Source organism: Sylvia atricapilla, chromosome 10 (assembly GCF_009819655.1).
Source record: "Sylvia atricapilla isolate bSylAtr1 chromosome 10, bSylAtr1.pri, whole genome shotgun sequence".
Lineage (NCBI taxonomy): Eukaryota > Metazoa > Chordata > Aves > Passeriformes > Sylviidae > Sylvia > Sylvia atricapilla.
The window spans coordinates 14,244,530-14,261,767 of NC_089149.1; the positions used below are offsets into that span (position 1 = coordinate 14,244,530).

Below are 17,238 nucleotides of genomic sequence, written 5' to 3' on the forward strand. Positions count from 1 at the left end.
GAAAGTATTCACCATAAAGAAATATGTGTTCTGTTTTTATAGGATTACTTTAGCTATTGATCCACCTTTAATTTTTTCCATCGAATGAGGTTTTGTAAGCCTATGAAATTTTAAGAAGCAACACCCTGAATATTTTCCTAAATGGACAGTGATTTGGATTCAGCCTCCGTTGAAATCAGTCATGGAAGTCTTGTCCACTGGTTGTTTTCAATAGCCTAGTGGAATTCTTTGTTCAGACTGGAACGAAAGTCCATGAACAAGGTCAAATTCTCCAAGCAAACACGTCTTTTCAATTACCTTACAGTGTTATGGTATCAAATACGTCTTTAGAGCAATCTACAAGAGGACACAGCCAAAAATAGATGCTGCAGGAGTGGTTTCTGTTTTTCAGGCATTGCTTGCATGTGTCTTTTCTCCAAGGGCAATAGCTCTGCCTTTAATCCTAGATGAGTTAAGTGGGTTTTGGGGTGCTGCTGAGGAGCCCAATGACTCTCACCCAGCTGGTCTGTGCCACAATGCCCAAGGGTGTTTGCAGCTCACATTTGGGTGAGGATACTTGGAGCTGGTTTTTGTGGATAGGAGTTGTCCAAGGGCCCCAAAAAAACACAGAAGTCACTTAATTAAACTGTTTGCAGAAGATGACTAGTATGAAAGACAGCCTCTGCACTGATCTTAGCTACGATGCTTTTATGTTTTCCTTAGTTTATCTTGGTAAGGCTTCCCTGTGTAGAGAGAGAACGGTGGTTGAAGTTAAAATGAAGTCAGCATTGGTCAATCCAGAACCAGAAGAAACAGCAGCAAGGTTCTGTGGGTTGTGCTTTTGGACACATGGGAAGTGCACCCTTGTTGTGCATGACTGAGGGAGCTGGGGTGGTCTAGCCTGGAGAAAAGGAGACTCAGAGGTGACCTTACCACTCTGTACAATAATGTGAAACGGGGTCGTGGTCAGCTGGGGGTTGGTCTCTCTTTCCAGACATCAAGTGACAGAAATTTCGGTGGGATGTCAGCAGAAAGTTTTTACAGAAAGTGATAAAGTGCTGGAATGGTCTGCCCAGGGAGGTGGTGGAGTCCCCAGCCCTGGGTGTGTCTAACAAAAGGCTGGATGTGGCACTCGGGGCCAGGGTTTAGTTGAGGTGTTGGGGCTGGGTTGGACTCAATGATCTTAAAGGTCTCCTCCAGGCCAGTGATGCTGTGAGAGCCCTGCCCCTGCTGTGGGAGCTGAAGGATGTGCCCACACACACTCAGCACAGTGCTGGGGCCAGCTGGCACTGCTGCTGCTCCCACGGGGCTGCGTCATTCTCCTTGCCACACAGAGGGCTTTAAAGCTGTGGATAAATACAGATTTAATCTAGATTTTAAAAACTTTGTTAGTTTTATGTATGACCCTACTCTTTAACAGAACTTGGACATAATTTCTTGTATTTTATGTTAGTAACTAAATAAAAACATGAAAAATAAGTCATGTCTCCCCATCATTTATCTCTGTTAAACGAATCCTGTCTCTTGTAGGTATTTTTGCTTAGATTTTTAGAAATAGATATGAATGGACCACCTAACTAATTCAGCTGGAAATCATGAAATAGTTCATGACCTTATAGAACAAACATATTAGTTTTCCTACTGCCAGTTGAACTCCTTAATCAGAGGGTCGAGAAAATTCTCTCTAGAGAGCCCTGTCTTGTTGCTTTTCTGTTAATGGAAAGATTCCCAGAAGAATGAAAAGTCTTCTGCATCTTCCTGCTTTCTCCTTAATAACTCATAAAATGGATTTTTGTTTCTTTCTTCTTAACTACTGCAAGTCTTACACTATTTTGTACTTTCTTTTCTCAATAGTATTTAATCAACCAGATATATACAAATAAATTTCTCAATTTCTTCGTGTGCTAAAGTTACTGGCAACTCTGAAGTGTGTTTCTGCTGGAAACATGAACCAGCAGTGTTCCAGAGACAGGTTTTAGGGTGTCCTGGATACCCTGGTCACCTCTGGATTCTAAAGGTAGGTTTTGTATTTTACACTTCTCCGCAGGTAAATCCCAGTGCTTGGTGCCTCAGGGATCATGGGTGCCAAGACAAGCAACTGATACCTTTTGGAACTACTTAAAAACAGAGGCCAGACAAAATCCAGGGAGTAAAAAGCAGTTCTGTTTATTGAAGGGCCTTCAGGTACATTTAGGGCAGACAAAGCCCACCCAGGGGCTACACCCAAAAATGGATGATGGATCATGGGTTTTCATACTTTTATAAGTCTGGTCCTTTTGCACATTGGGGGTTAATCTTCCAGTTCCAGCTTCAGGTAATGAAGTCATTTACCCTAAGTTTGCTCCCCCAACTCACTTCTGTTTCCATCTCTGGGGCCTGAGGCAGTGAGGTGTCCTTGATCCCCAGCCCTGGAGAGGAATTGTTGTGTCTGATTAAAATGGGGAAGCAGCAGCTCACACTGTGTATGGAGTTTAGAGTTATACACTCTATAAAGAATTGCAGGATTACAAATATATGAAAAATGTCCAAGCTAAAATGCTGAGGCATCACAACAGAGAGCAGTCTGTCTGCAGTGCCCTTGGCAGAGCTGCCTGGCCCCCTGGCCAAGCCCAGTTGTGTCCTTGTGCCATGTCTGAGCTCCAAGAGACCACCAGCATTAAATGCCCTCTCTTTCTCTGGCCATGGCATCTGCTCTCCCTGGTATTAGTGCCTGGCATGGGGCACAGTTGGCACAGCTTTTACTTCCTCTGTGGTTTTCAGTTGTGGGAAGGCTGCAGAAGCAATTTTTTGGCCTTTTTTGCCTAGTATTTATTTGAATAGTCTCTCTCCTGAGGCAGTGTAATATCCACCAGCAGTGTCTCCACACAGCCACAGTTTAATTGTACATGAGCTGTGTCCACAGTTGCATTTTGGATTTTCAGGCCACAGTCCACTTGCTTGCTCCTGGATATTTGTGTGTGTTTCTTACACTTGTTGTCACTTAAATGCTGTCCTCACCCTTACCTATGCACAGGTTCCAGTTCAGAGGATTTTTTGCTCCATAAAGGCCCAGAGCGTTCGGAGTGCCACGATAAAGGATGTGCTGCCCCAGGCACTCCAGCCAGCCCATACAGCAGCCATGAATGTGCAGAGATTCTCCCACAAGTCTGGTTTGGTTCCACAAACTACACTGTTACAGTGAATAGTTCATTCCAAACGTCCATCTGGTAAGAGTGGTTTGGGAAGCCCAAGGAGAAGTGGTACTCTTTTGTTCTGTCCAGTAGTTTGTGGGAGGAGATAACCTGAAAGTCATAATCCTAGAGATTGCAAAAAGGGCATTATTTGCACTTATCAACTCCCCCTGTGTTGTGTGTAGTGCAGTGATTCTCAGCTCTGAAAAACTGCTTAACATGTGGGAAAAGAATGGCTCTGGAACCCAGGAAGAAGAAGGTGAGGGTTTTGCACCATCTCCCAGTGACAGTGACAATTTTGGGTGAAGAAGGTGAGGGTTTTGCACCATCTCCCAGTGACAGTGGCATTTTTGGGTGCCAGTGTGTGACACGTGTGATCCCCAGGAGCGGTGACACCCCTCAGCTCACCCAGAATCAGACATGCCCTGATGGTACCTGGGGCTCCACCCTTCACTGGGTGCTCGTGGAACAACCCTTTCAGCTTTGAGAAATGCACAGTTGTGGCTGAATAAACCACTGTGTGTTGAAAATAGGAAAAAAAAATGTGCAGGCTTTTGGTGCTGGAGGTTCTGCTCATTCAAAGGAAACACAGGCACCTACTCCAAAGAGTCCAAACTGAGGGCAAGCCATATTTTAGAGGCAGAATTCATCCTGTCTAGGGCCATTCAAGTCTTGGATCGTTAGGCCAACATACTTTTTAGGGCTATGTTTTTATACCAATGCTAAAATTTGTGAAAAATCCAAACCCACCCCACAGCAAGATGCTTACTTGCAGAGACACCAGGGGTTTAACTCACCCCCTGAAGTGATGATCCATGGTTCATTTCTAAGAAAATACTGTTCAAGCTGGTTTTTTTTACCAGAAAACTTCATTTCATAAGGAAAAATGTCTTCTCAGCTGATGGTGCATCTTTGCCACAGTACACAGGGGTTTAGCCTGGAAAAATAAAACTGGATGCTTTTTGTTTGTGTGGCAAAAACTTTGTTCATTAGACTAATTAGATCAGTCCTAATTTGAGCAATGTGGACAGTTCCTGTGGGTCTGCCTTGACAGAAACACTGATGGTTACAGAGGTGTCATTCAGAGCTGTTTTACAAGTGCTTTGTGCTAGAATCCATCCTGGGAATTTTGTGTCACCTGCTGTAGCTGTGGCCTCCAGTCATCCCTGTCCCTGTGGCTGATCAAATAAATGGGATAACTCCTTTTCTGCTCCACTGCCTGTTGGACCAAACAACTTCACATGGTTCCAGTTGTGTGATGAGCTGGCTGCCTGCAGATACTCAGCTGGAGTGGGTTTCCCCTCAGAGATTGTGAGAAGTGTTTTTTATGAATTACTTGTTCTTGGAAAGCCAATGAAGGGCAGAGATGATGTTGTTGAAGTACAGCTGTAGTTCTTTCTTCAGTCATCTTGGTGCAAATCCTGTTAAAACTGTGAATTGATATTATTAAGTAACAGCTGACAGGTTTGAACGGGGCAGATAAGAATGTAATGAATCATCCTGAGGAGCTCTGTTTGGAGGAGAGGAGGATTAGAGGGATAGCCATGGCTTTGTGCCACATCCAGCCATCTCCTCAGGGCTTTTCCTGCTCTTCTGGATCATCTCTCCATGGTGCTGCTGGGTATCCATCAGCCTGCTACTGCACAAATACTCCCAGGGAACTCCTTGCTTTATTTATCTGTCAGCAGAAGCCCAGTGGTGTCATGAAAGGTTAACTTCACATCTGGTCTCCAGCTTTGTGCCAGCCAACTGACTCAATGACTCAGTTTTGCTTGAGACTGCTCGCTTGAGAAAAAGTCATTTTACCCTGTAATCACAGTGTATAGAATAACGTACAACTGTACTGAAATCGAGTGTACAGGAATAATAAACAGCTAAATTCAATTACCAGCTCATTCACTGTATTCACAAAAAAGTCTGAAGGTGAAATATGTAGTGAACAATCAAAGTCAAGCCAGCAAACTGATGCTGTGAGGTGTAACAACTTAATTATTTCCTAGAAACTCTTCCATGTAGTGTTTTCCTTAAAAAGGGCAGTTTTGGTTTGGGGCAGCAGACTGTAGAGCTGTACTCTGGTTTTGGCCAGTAGTTTTGCAGTTGGTTGTAACTTCTTAGGCATTGCTGGTTTGTGAATTATGAAGAAATTATGAAGCCAAGGCTATTACGTCTCATGAATACGTGCACTCTGGTTTCCATTTCCAGAAATTTGGGTACATTCCCCAGCACAGGCTACAGAAACAATTACTTGTGATTTCATGGCAAGCTGACCAGAGCAGAACAAATGATTGTGTTTATTGCTGGCCATTCTGTTGTTATTAAGGCATCTCCTGGGCTTTTGCCTCTGCTGCCTATTTTCCCTTTCCCTCACCAGCCTGTGTAGCAGTCAGCCTCTTTTAAACCAGGTATTATTTCGATTATCAATAGAATCAACTGCCATAATAACCCAAAGTTAGTGTACATCAGTGTCACCAAAATGAGCTGCATATCCACCTCCCTTCTCCCTAAATAACAAAGTATAATAAACTGCTTAAACTTAAAAAAAGTAGAAGAAGAAATAGTAAAAAGAAGAAAAAATCCTGGAGGATGGTGTTGTGGAGCAAAGGGTGTGGTTTTGCTGGCTGAGGCAGTGGTTATTTCCTATATAATTGCAAAGCTGTGCCAACACTGCCAGAATAGACTTGTGCCTATAAAAGGAATAAGACAAATCTTCGTCCCAAGACATCCCTTCATCCCAAATTTTCAGATGGTCCTCCAATGCTGTGTTTCCTGTTGCTGCTCTTGGAAGTCAGTCTTCCAGCAGAGCATTTGGAAATGAGTTTTCCCAAGTGTCATGGCTTTGTCCAGATTCCAGCAGGGAGTCAGCTGCTCTGACACGTTGAATGAGGCTTTTCCTGTGACAAACCACTGTCTTATGCTCCCAAAGTCTCACTTCTAGGACTTTTTAAAGCCCTTACAACTTTTCATAAGTTTTTTAAAGATAAAACCAGGATTATTTGCATGATAACTGGATTATTGAATTGAATATACACTTGGAATCAAGCAGTATATTAAAGGAGGTAATAGCAGCCTGTAACTAATTCTGCTCATTGATTTCTGATTAATGAATGAGATTGATTTCTGATTAATGAGCAGTGTCCATAGCTGTTGGGTGTGAACAGAGGAGGCACAGACTTCTTTCCAGCTTGGGCAGAAGTTTCTATCAACAGGTACACAACAGGGTATTTATCTGGAGTTGTTAATGTAGACAAGCTCACAGGGAGAGTGTTAAATAAAGACCTTGCCCTTAGGCACAGCAATGGAAAGTTGCTTTTTTCCCCACCTGGTCTATATTGTGAAGGACTGATGAACTCCAAAGACTGTCAAGGTAAATAAATTAAAACTTTCCTTCCTCCCCTCTTGCCAAAACTGACTTTACTTCTGAAACTGTTTTGGCCCTGCCTTGTTAAAAGCAGCCACAGGAGGTGAGTAGGAAGCAAGAGATGCTTCTTTCTGCTTCTGAACACTGGCCCAGATTCTGAACACTTCAGGGTTTTCTCTGGCCCAGAATGGTTTTGGAGAACGATTTTTGTGTTTCCTGCAACTGTTGGTGATATGTCAGCCCGGGTGTGGTAGACATCATTCTCTCATTAGACATGTTCATTAACGTGTTTATTAACGTCTTGTTCCTCATCAGCTTCATCAAGAGTCAATGTTTGTGTACAGGAAGACTTCCATTCCAAAAGCAGGCAGGCACACAGGAAAGTAGGGTGTTAATAAAGAGCTTCAGCCCTGTGTTCTGCAGGAGGATCAATAAGGAAGAGGGAAACTTGGAATGCTTGGAAATCTTGCTCGAAGCAAAATGTCACAGCATTGAAATTAAGCTGAAAGTTACATGAAGTTGTTTACAAAGGCAGTTCTATGAATGAATGAATGAATGGATTTTGAGTTCTGTCTTTGCAACTATGATACAATTCCCTTTGCACTTACATCCTTTTTTAAAGTAATCTGAAAAAAACCCAAACCCAACGACTTGTTCATCTTGTTTAATGATGATTTTTAAGCACTATTTGTTCGTATTGTTTTAAACATGTTTAGAGATCATTGCACACCCAAAAAATGGAGTAAATTTTATTATTTAGTGGATAAATTTTAGGATTTGTGTGCCTTGCAGAGCATGTCTGGGTGTGATTTTTCTGCTTTGTGCATTGTTCTCACTGTAGCACATTGCAAACAGTTTGTCCTTAAGTTCTACTGCTGCAAAATATTAATGTTGTCCTTTATTTTGGCAAGCTGTAAAGATGCAGAAATCTTAATGGATGCAAAAGCATGAAAAGGAAGCCATTGTTCAACTGACTGTAGCTTTCATTCATTCTGTAACTTTGTAATAAATGCAAGATGTTGAAAGGAAAAGAGCCAAATATTAGTGTGGTCCTGAGAGACCAAACAAATAATGGAGCTACTTAAATTTGTCATTCTTATTTCATGATTACAGTCAAAATCTAAAATGGACACAGATGTCACTTTTGTATAGATTCTGTACAGATAGTTTTGGGGTTTCAACGTTATTAAATCTTTTTGTGATGTTTATAATATAACAGTTTCCTTTTTTTCCCCTTTTTTAAGGAGTTTGTGGATTTTTAAAATGGAAACCCAGTAGGCAGAGAGCCACTGCAGAGTGCAAGGAGTCAGTGATTCCTTGGAGAGGTGTTGTGTTAGCAGGGTGGTCTCATCTTCACTTCTGTGGCAAGGTGCCAGCCTGGAGTGGCACACAGAGGTCTGGTGGCAGTGGCAGTAACTTCTCACACAGGCATGTCATGGTTTGCAGTGAGTGTCAGGACTCTGGTTTTTGAGGACAAGAGGGTTCAGGCATTAACACCTGAGCCTCAGCTACTCTGGGGCAGGAATAATCCTCTGTGAGCAGAGGTTTCTGGTGTTCAGGTTGTCTTTGTTTTGGTGAAATTGTTTCCGTGCTGATATTCCTGTGTTGGATCTCTGGAAAGAAAAGGATGTAGATTTGGGCTAAATCATAATCCAGCACGTTGGAGGTTGCTTAACCTTGCCTAATGCTCTCTGTCTGAACCCCAGAGCTGCTTACAGAATAAGGATCTCAGCAGCTTCTGAGGGTCTTGCAGAAGTGAGGAAAGCAAGTGAACTGCTCTAAGCATGGCTGTCATATGTCAGTCCAGATTTTCTTGGGAAACTCCTCTCTGTGTGTGTTCCCTGAGGCTACATCTGCTACCTTCCATGCACTGTAAGAAATTCAGGGCTCATGGGCTGAAGGCAGCCCTGAATTCAGGCTCTGACACCAGCTCTGGGCACTGAATCCTCTGCTCCCACCTTTCCTTGAGCTTGTGTTGCTGTTTGTCTCAGACAAATAAACACACCCAGGCGGATTTTTTGGCAGAAATAGTGGCAAATTGATGTCTGGTACTTCTACATCTTTGATTCTTTGTCTGGAGGATAAGGCTGCAGGAGGAGAGGTGGTGGCCTGAGCACAAACTTGGAGAGCTGTTGCACTTGATTAGGCTAAAACAGAGGTGACAGCAGTGAAAAAACCCAAGCAGCTATTCCTGCTGAGGGGAGGTCGTGCAGGTTGGTGAGTGTGGTGTTTATGTGACGTGAGAAACTTAATACCTACCTGGTTTTCCCCAAATAGACCCCTAGGTGGTGGAAAAACAGAGGAGGTATTTGGAAAATGCTGGTACACCCGCACTGAGCAGATTGACACATTCCTGCTACTTCTGTTTCTCCCTGTAGCACCATCCTTTAGCAGAAACACTTCTGTTCTTGCAGCGTTTTATGACAGGCAGTGGATTTAAATCGGGATTAAATCCCACTGGAGGAATCAGCGGTGTTACAGTGCAAAAGCTGGTGGGAGATAAATCAGGAACCTTTGTGATTCTCATTGCATCAGGGATTTGAGGTGTAGCTGCTGGCTGATGAGAGGGAAATGTCCTCTGTGTCAGGGTGGGTGTATTTCTGTCAGAAGGGAGCTTCTTCTCCGAAGCAAGCTGTGACATTCTCGGGATGAATAAGCAGGAATGCTGTGCCTGCAAAGCAGTGTTTTTCCCTGTGTGTGTGTGTCAGACTCCAGGTTTAGAGATGTGAGGTGGGAGCCCAGCACATGGGCTGGTTCAGCTGTGTGGTCCAGCAGGTCAGTGCTGCCAGCAGAGCAGCAAACCCAGCACTGTGTCAGGGCTGGCCTTGTCTGCAGCATCCCACAGCGGGTGAGACGGGGACATTCCAGAGGTCAGCTCTGCTGGGCCAGCTCTGGTGGAGTGTCCAGGCACACCAGTGCTGGAGTCAAGTGTTTGGTGAGTGTTATAAATGATAAGAAGCCAATTCAAAATAACAGAATTTATTTAGCAAATTAAAAAAAAAAACAAACCCAAACAATTAAAAAGCCACAATAAAATTGGACAACATTGATCGAATGTTGGGTGGGCAGAGTGACAGTAACAAAGGTACCATCCAACCTCAGCCACACACCACTGGGTCTTGGAGTAGGGTTTTTATACAGTTCATTTGTCCTGAGGCTAAGTCCATTGAAAGTCCAAATATTCTTGTATCTCTTTATTTCCAAGCGAGGTCTTGAAAGGGGTTCTGTAAGTGTGAGAAGACATTGATAGTCTTCCCGGATCTCGTCTTTGGGGTGCAGATTTGATCATCCTCCAGATCCCTCACCCAGATTGATATCAGATGTCGAGCAGCTGTGAAGTGGAGGCCTATCCTTGAGGAATGGGCCATCTCCAGTCCAGCCATGTCATTTCTGTTGCAAATGCTGTGGTTTCACAACTTGCATCACATGTCTTGGAATCTCAGAGACGCCCTGGAGTAGCTTTTTAATAGACCAAATCTTTGATACACGAATTTATCCATTACATTTACCACAGTGAGCACGTGACGAACGGTTTGAACAAGATTCTCCCCATGGAAGGTGATGCTGCGTGACTTTCATTAGGTTCAGAATTCAAAACCAACTGTTGTTTCACTTTTCCTGTAGTCTTAATTCTAAAAGGAACTTCTCAGCAGCATGGGAGCAAACCTTGCTCTCCACCTTCCTGTTTGTTTTAATACAAGTGGAAGACACAAAACCTCCAAATTTGATGTCTTCATCAACTGCTGGATTATTTCAGTTAAAGGTTATTTCTGTTCATCATTGATATATTTGCAATATATCCCATGCTGCTAGTAGGGTTGTGTTGAAGCCAAAGGCACTGGAAGATGATCAAGTAATTCTCCCAGTGTATCTTTAGGCTTAGAATTCAGCTTTTTGTAAGTTTATAACTGTCTGAAGTTAGCTGTATTTGACAGCATAGATGAGAAGCTGGTCTTGCACATAGGGGTAAACCTTCCTTGGGGTTTAGAAACTTTGTGTGTACAAAGTACCACAGAAAGTGCTCCAAAAAGCACATAATAGTGCTAAAAGCACGCAAATAATCACTTTAGTAGCTCCTGCCCTGTACAGCCACAGCTCAAGCTGTCCATTGCTGCCACATCAGCTGACTGCACGAAGCCCCGTTATTTCTGATTTAAAGGTCTAAAAACAGTAATTTGATTGTCTCAAACATCTCTTAATGCCTTAACAATGAAAAAGGACCAACATATTCCCTTCTGAAATGTAATTGCCTGCAGGCACGAGTCACATTTTCTGTCTGACCACTGGTTGTAAGGAAGCACGTGATGCCTTACAGGGGTTTGCAGCACATCTGTAATCACTAGCAGTATTTTTGTGCCATGTTTTTGGTGTGAGGGCTCTTTTTGCAGGAGGAATTAAGCTAATTGCCATCACAATCTTTCCCTTATGCAATAAAAAAGAAATGTCATTATTACATATCATGATTTCATACTTGTCTCGGAATAATGCAGAATTTTATTTAATAGAAGGCAGAATTTTCACAGTTAAGAGGTTTGAAAAAAAACCAAACTGCTACATGGTTTCTAGCCTGCAACCTAATATCCTAGGAATCTGCTGAAATCTTTTTCTGGGGGATGTGTGCTGTCAATGGATGTTTTGCTTGTATGCTTCACTGGGGCTTTTATTTCCTCAGGAAAATAACGACATTAGCACATTCATAAATGAATTTCATTTGGTTTTCAGGTAAGGAGAGCGATGCCTGCAGTTCTGCCTTTATGGAAGGTGAAGGAAGAGTGTAGGATGGATGGCACTGTAGGCAACAGTCCCTGCTCCCATAGTTTAATGATAAGCTGAATGCCTGTAAGGGACCATGCATAGGGAGGAAACTTAAACACCTGTTTTTATGTTGTTTAATATTTCTGTGGAGTTTTTAATATTACAAAATGTTTTGGTTTCCTTTAGAAATAAACACATAGAGGTGTTGTGGCAAACAAAAGCCCCTTTTAATATTGTACAGTAGCACACAAAAAACCACACTGCAGTTTAGGTTCTGTCAAGATTTCTATCCTGGATCCAATTTTCAAAATTGTTGTCAGCTCTGCAAGTCTGCTTCAGTCTGAAACTTGGCAAGGTGTTTCCCTGCTGAGAACGTACTGTCATCTTTTTCAACTCAAGGGTATCTGGTTTCTTAATTTCTAGGATTTTATAAGCCCTTCCAAAGTATTAGTTGCTGTAATACCAGTGTGAGTGCCAAGGTGATTTTTTTTTCTGCAGCATAAAATACTGATGTGCATGTGCACACACTGATGATTAATGTCCAAGGAGATGTGGTGTGTTATCTGTTTAGTTAAAGCACACTTTGTGGTAAAAGGGATTGTAATGCTTATCATAACAGGCAAGTCAGCTGCCCGGGGAGCTGTCACAGGGAAGGCACAGCACAGCCTTTGCTGCAGGACTTTGCCAGTGTGTGCTAATCTGGAGCTGTGCTTTGTGTCTGCTCCTTTGTGGGGCTGATCTCGGGGCAGCTTGGGGCTCTGCTGCAGAGCAGGGACTCACACAGCCATGTTCCCATGAATGCAGAGGAGGATTAGACCAAAACCCCATTATCTGGCCAGGCCTCGGGAGGGATGGAGTGACAGATCTCCTGCCTCGACTGGAGCTGCTTGCCACCCAGAGGAGTGCAAGGATGATTTATGTCAGAGGCTTTTTGTTGGAGAGCTTCCAAAGAAAGCACTGGGAATGGTGTGGATTACTGTCTTCTGTGTCATTAAAAATAATCTGGAAAACTGATCCCTTCCTTGCCCTGTCCATGAATTCTAGCACCCCAATCAGTGGTTTGGGTGTATAATACTTGCCATGTGCCATTTGAAATGTGTTAACGGTGGAATTTCTTAAATGTTATTTTTTTTTTCTTAGGCCACTCAGAAATGATGTAGTTAAAGGAGAAAATGTTCTCCTGATTTGTTTATTTCCCTTTGGTTTTGAGTCATAGTGGACATGATGTGAAGTCCTCCCCAATCACTGGCTGCTGTCCAGACATGGCCAGTGTTAATGGGGAGAGAATTTATTCACAAAGCATCTTTTCCTTGGTCTTGGAGCTGTACTTTGCAAGAAGTGCCTCTCAACCACCTACTCAAGCACTGTGAGACAAAACCTTCAGCTTCTGTGTGTATTCAGTTGCCTCACAATTGAGCTGAGGGATGCTTTGGAAGTGTACCCAGCTGAACTGCCCAAAGTCAGTGTGAGCTCTAAAAACCAGCCCTGGCCTGGGGTCTGTGTGAGTCCCTGGTGGATCAGGGTCTGGCTAGCGAGAGCAGAGTTAGCTGTTTGAAGAAGAACAGTTGTGTGTTACATGTTGCCTTCGTTATGCACAGGCAATACTTGGGGGTCCCTTTGCTCTCGTTACTGCTGAAAGCTGTATTACCTATTATTGTGTTCATATTGCAGATTTCTGTAACTGTTCATGTTCCTGTTCAGGACAGTGTTAGTCCTGTGACTGAGATTCCAGGTGCTTGCCATTAACCTTTAGTTCTTTCTCTCCCCTGCCCCCTTTTTAGAGGCCTTTGAGTCTTTGCTTCGCTTTGCTGAAAACCGCACAAGTTCCCTGTTTGAGACAGCTTACAGACCTATGGCAAAAGAAGCAGCAGAGCCCGTTAAGGAGCTTTTTACAGACATCTCTCTCTACATTCTGGGCGCAGAGACCACAGTGGAAAGTGCAGTACTGCGCTTCTTTGACAGTCTCTTTCCTCTGGTGTACAGCCGGCTAATAAACCCAGGAATTACAGATCTGTCAGAGGACTACACAGAGTGTCTGCGGCTTACGAGGCAGGACATAAATCCTTTTGGCCACTATTCCAAAAGCATGGTTACGGAGCTGTCCAAGTCCCTGTGGGCCAGCAGGCTGCTGAGCCAGGCGCTGAGCCTGGGCATCGAGGTGATCAATACCACGGAGCACGCCGCCGTGAGCAAGGAGTGCAGCCGGGCGCTGGTGAAGATGCAGTACTGCCCGCACTGCCAGGGGCTGACCCTCATCAGGCCCTGCGTGGGCTACTGCCTCAACGTCATGAGGGGCTGCCTGGCCAGCGTGTCCGAGCTGGATGTGCAGTGGAGAGAGTTCATCTCCACGCTGGAGTACCTGGCTAACGAGATGGGCGCCTCGCAGGGGCTGGAAGCGGCGCTGGCGGGGATCTGGAGCTCCATCAACGAGGCCATCCTGCACGCACAGCTCAACGGGCCACAGCTCTCTGCCACGGTGAGTGCTCCCGGGCTGTTTGCTACTCCGTTTATCCCTCTCCTCCTTTGGGAAACCTTTGAGTAAGTCGGTGTTGTCTTTGCAGCGGCTTTTAGTCTTAATAGGACTGTGTTTAATAATCCATGTGGAGTTTACAGACAGTTATGATGGGGTTCGGTAGAGTCTGCTTTGAAATGAAAGGGTTGGGGGCATTTGTTTCTTTAGAAGCTACCTGGTAAAGCAGAGAGCCCTGCCTTGGCTGCACAGTTTTCTAAACAAAAAATTTGGGGTCTGTGATACTGTATGATGTCCATATCAATCAAGTGTTATCCTGGCATGCAATTGCAGCATTTGGGGACATCCCACAGGATTTGGTATGAGGGGCTAGAAAAGTGAGCTTTTAAATAAAGTCAAATTAATTGACTTTCACAATTTTACAGTCCCTTTACTTTAGTGTTGACTGAGACATCAGGAACGTAGAACAGGTCTGTAGCAAGCACACCAATCTACAGAAGATGGGAAAAGAGCGTGAAAAAATTCAAATTTACTTGGCAGCATTTACATAAGTAAAGGATAAAAATACACTTAAAGTGGAAACAGCTTTGTGAGTAGTGTAGATTAAGGGAAAAGAACTGTCACATAAATAATAGCAGCATATGACTGGCAGGTGTTCTCTCAAGGTGTTGAAGATTAGGTTAGGAATTACTGAAATGACTAGTGATGCAGCTGACTACATCTGTATGAAGTTAACAGCTGTCAGTGGAAAAAAAATGTAGCAGTGTGGCCTTAAGTAGGGTATAAAGACTAATCTAAAAAATGCAGATCTGCCTGTCTTGAAAGTGAAGGAATTCGTGGAGAGAACAGAGATGGAAATGCACAAATTTAAATAGGTAATTTCTGTGTAGAACTTTGGTCACCACATCATGTCTAGAGGGTCCACAGAAAGGAGCCAGGACAGTCTATTCTAAACAAAGGAAGGGTTTTTTGTAGGAGAAGAGTGCTTCTATGTTTGCAGCCTTCCAAAGGCCCTAATATTGCAGCTCCCTTCGCTGTAGAACACCTGACAGAGCCATACTTAGAGTCAGTATAATACATAAATTACAAAAAAAAACCCCAACCACTTGTAATCTGATAGAGTTTCACTTGGTATTTTAGTTAAAACTCAGTTCATATCGCCACATATTGCCAGGAAAGTTTTCCTTTTCATGGATGGCAAACTCGCTAGTTTATCTGACATCCAAAGATAAACATGGAAAACCTCTGGGAAAGTTGTCCAGGTTCTTGAGTAGTGGACAGTGTGCCCTGGAGCCTGCACTGTGCTGGAGTCCAGTTGGTGTCACAGTGTACCTCATGGAGGAGTGTTCAACTTAGAACATGTCATGAACAATGTTCCTCCATCTGCCCCTGTTTTCACTCAGAAGTTGTTTTTATACGAGTCTAAAGGGAATCAGAAGTCAAAGTACACTGTTACTGTGTATTGGTTTTATCTGACTATAGGTGGATACCTCTAAAATCATTGTAGGGCTTCATTGCTGATGATGTGGACAGTGTGTTAGAACATAACTCTGCATTGCCTTTATCAGCCTCATAATTTAACATGCACTTGCTTAGCTTACTGAGGGGTAACATTCATGATCCAGGTGAATATTGCATAATTACAGATGAACTCAATGAGTGTATTGCTTTTAGGTGATTTGGAAGAAGAATTCTGTCTAAAGTGTCTTTCAAGCTCAGGATTCTCTTTAAAGATTATTCCAATAATTTTATTTGGGGCCTTCTTAGTTTCCCAGCAATACCTTTAAACATTTGCCTGCTTCCATTTGGAGTAAGTTCAGAAAATGCTGTTGTGTTTGAAATTCCGTTGATTCTTTTTCCCCTGAAGTTATCTTTGCTTTCTGTCACTGACAGAACCTCCCTGAGAAGGTTGTATGTCATTCTGGAGGCTGCTCAGTAGGATGGCAAAGGATGTTTGAAAATCAAAACTGTCCCTCAGTGTGTGTTACCCTCAAACTTTTCAGTTGTCTGCAGAGTAAGGTGATATTTGGAAGACAGAGCATGTTCCACTATTTGAACAAGCATTCATCTGATACTGGTTTAAAATTTTCCTGATTAGTTACAGAGGATAACCATTATTTAGAAAATTGAGCCTAAGTAAGCTGCATTTTCTTCTCAGAAGAAGCAGAAAGGAGTTCAATGCTCAGGTCCAGGATTTCCTGCTATAGATGGCTTCTGGGAATGCAGGCTGTGGTTCTCAATTACACTGGGGCTGTTTGATTTGTTGTGTTTACTGTTGGTTTTACTTACAGGATTCTTTCTTTTCCCCAGAAAAGACACCGACCCTCTCTTTTCCTTTCCTAAGTGTTTGGAGACCTTTTTGTGCTCGTGCAGTGTACTCTCCAGCTTCTGCAAAAGTGGAAATGTTCAGCTTAGGTACAGTTTCCATTACAAATGCAGTAATTGGTTTCATTTGATTATAATGGAAAACTCATCCAGGAAAGCAGAGCACTCCTAGTAATCTTCATTTATCCCGAGGCAGCCTTAATTAATGCGCCTGCCCTTTTAGGAAACATTTTACATTTTTAATAGACAATATGGCTAAAAATTAGGGTTCTTTTTTTTTCTCCTGTTGCCTGCCTGGATGATAATGAATAATGGGAAGTTAGATTATGTTTTCTTTAAAATGGGGAAGGGGTGAAATAAACCAATAAAGCACTTAGTATACTTTGCTCAAATGAGGTGCAGTCAATTGATATTAAATCTAAAACTAAAAATCCTTTTTGTACGAGGCGTGCATAACTTCAGGAGAGTGGCCTCTGCTGATCTCGTCCATTACAGCTGAGAGAATTGCCTGATTTGCTGGGATAGCAAGAGTGAGAGGTCACCTTTAAGATATTGGTAGTGTCTCCTCAGATTCCTGGGGAATGTGCCGTGCCATTTGTTCCATGATGCTGGCTTGCATCCAGCTTACTTAACCTAATGCAGCCAGCCCGGGTCTGCAGCCCCAGCAATCATCATCATTGCTTTCATCTGCTCAATCTAATTGTCCTTCCTGCTGCTGGGAGCCCTGGCTGCCTCCTGGAGCCAGCTACACACCAGCTTGGGTCACCCTTCCTTCTCATCCTCCTCTTGGTTTGTCTCTTCTTCTGTCCTGGTGTTTTAAAGCTGCTCTCCCTTTCCACGTGTTCAGTTTCCATGTTGCTGTACACACTCTGTACTTACGAATCCTTCCTGATGTTAGCTTTGTTTTTTATCCAAAGTGAAAGTGAGCTATTCTCAACTAAAATACCAAGAGGAGCAGGAGGAGAGGCAGTTCTGAGATGCGTGTTGTGGCTGGCAGTGAGGTGTATCAGCAGCTGGGGTAACAAACACTGCCCTCACTCCTGGCTCCAAATCCCAGAAAGGTGTTCCCATTGCTCCTGCAGAGCCAGCAGCGACCTGCAGCCCTACTGCAGCAGCTCCTGTGAGGATGGGTATTGGAACCAGCACAGAAGGTGAGGAGGATTCCTGTTGGATCAGGAATG

At 43.4% G+C, this 17,238-nt stretch overlaps 1 protein-coding gene across 3 annotated transcripts in view; it reads left to right on the plus strand.

The window, feature by feature from the left end:
- The window catches only part of LOC136365507 (glypican-5-like), a 347,571-nt gene that overhangs the window by 68,906 nt on the left and 261,427 nt on the right, over positions 1–17,238 (plus strand). For all 3 annotated transcript variants that reach the window (XM_066326026.1, XM_066326024.1, XM_066326025.1), the window contains exon 3: positions 13,044–13,738. In XM_066326026.1, coding sequence (XP_066182123.1) covers positions 13,044–13,738 — 695 coding nt within the window. The remainder of the gene's footprint in view (positions 1–13,043; positions 13,739–17,238) is intronic.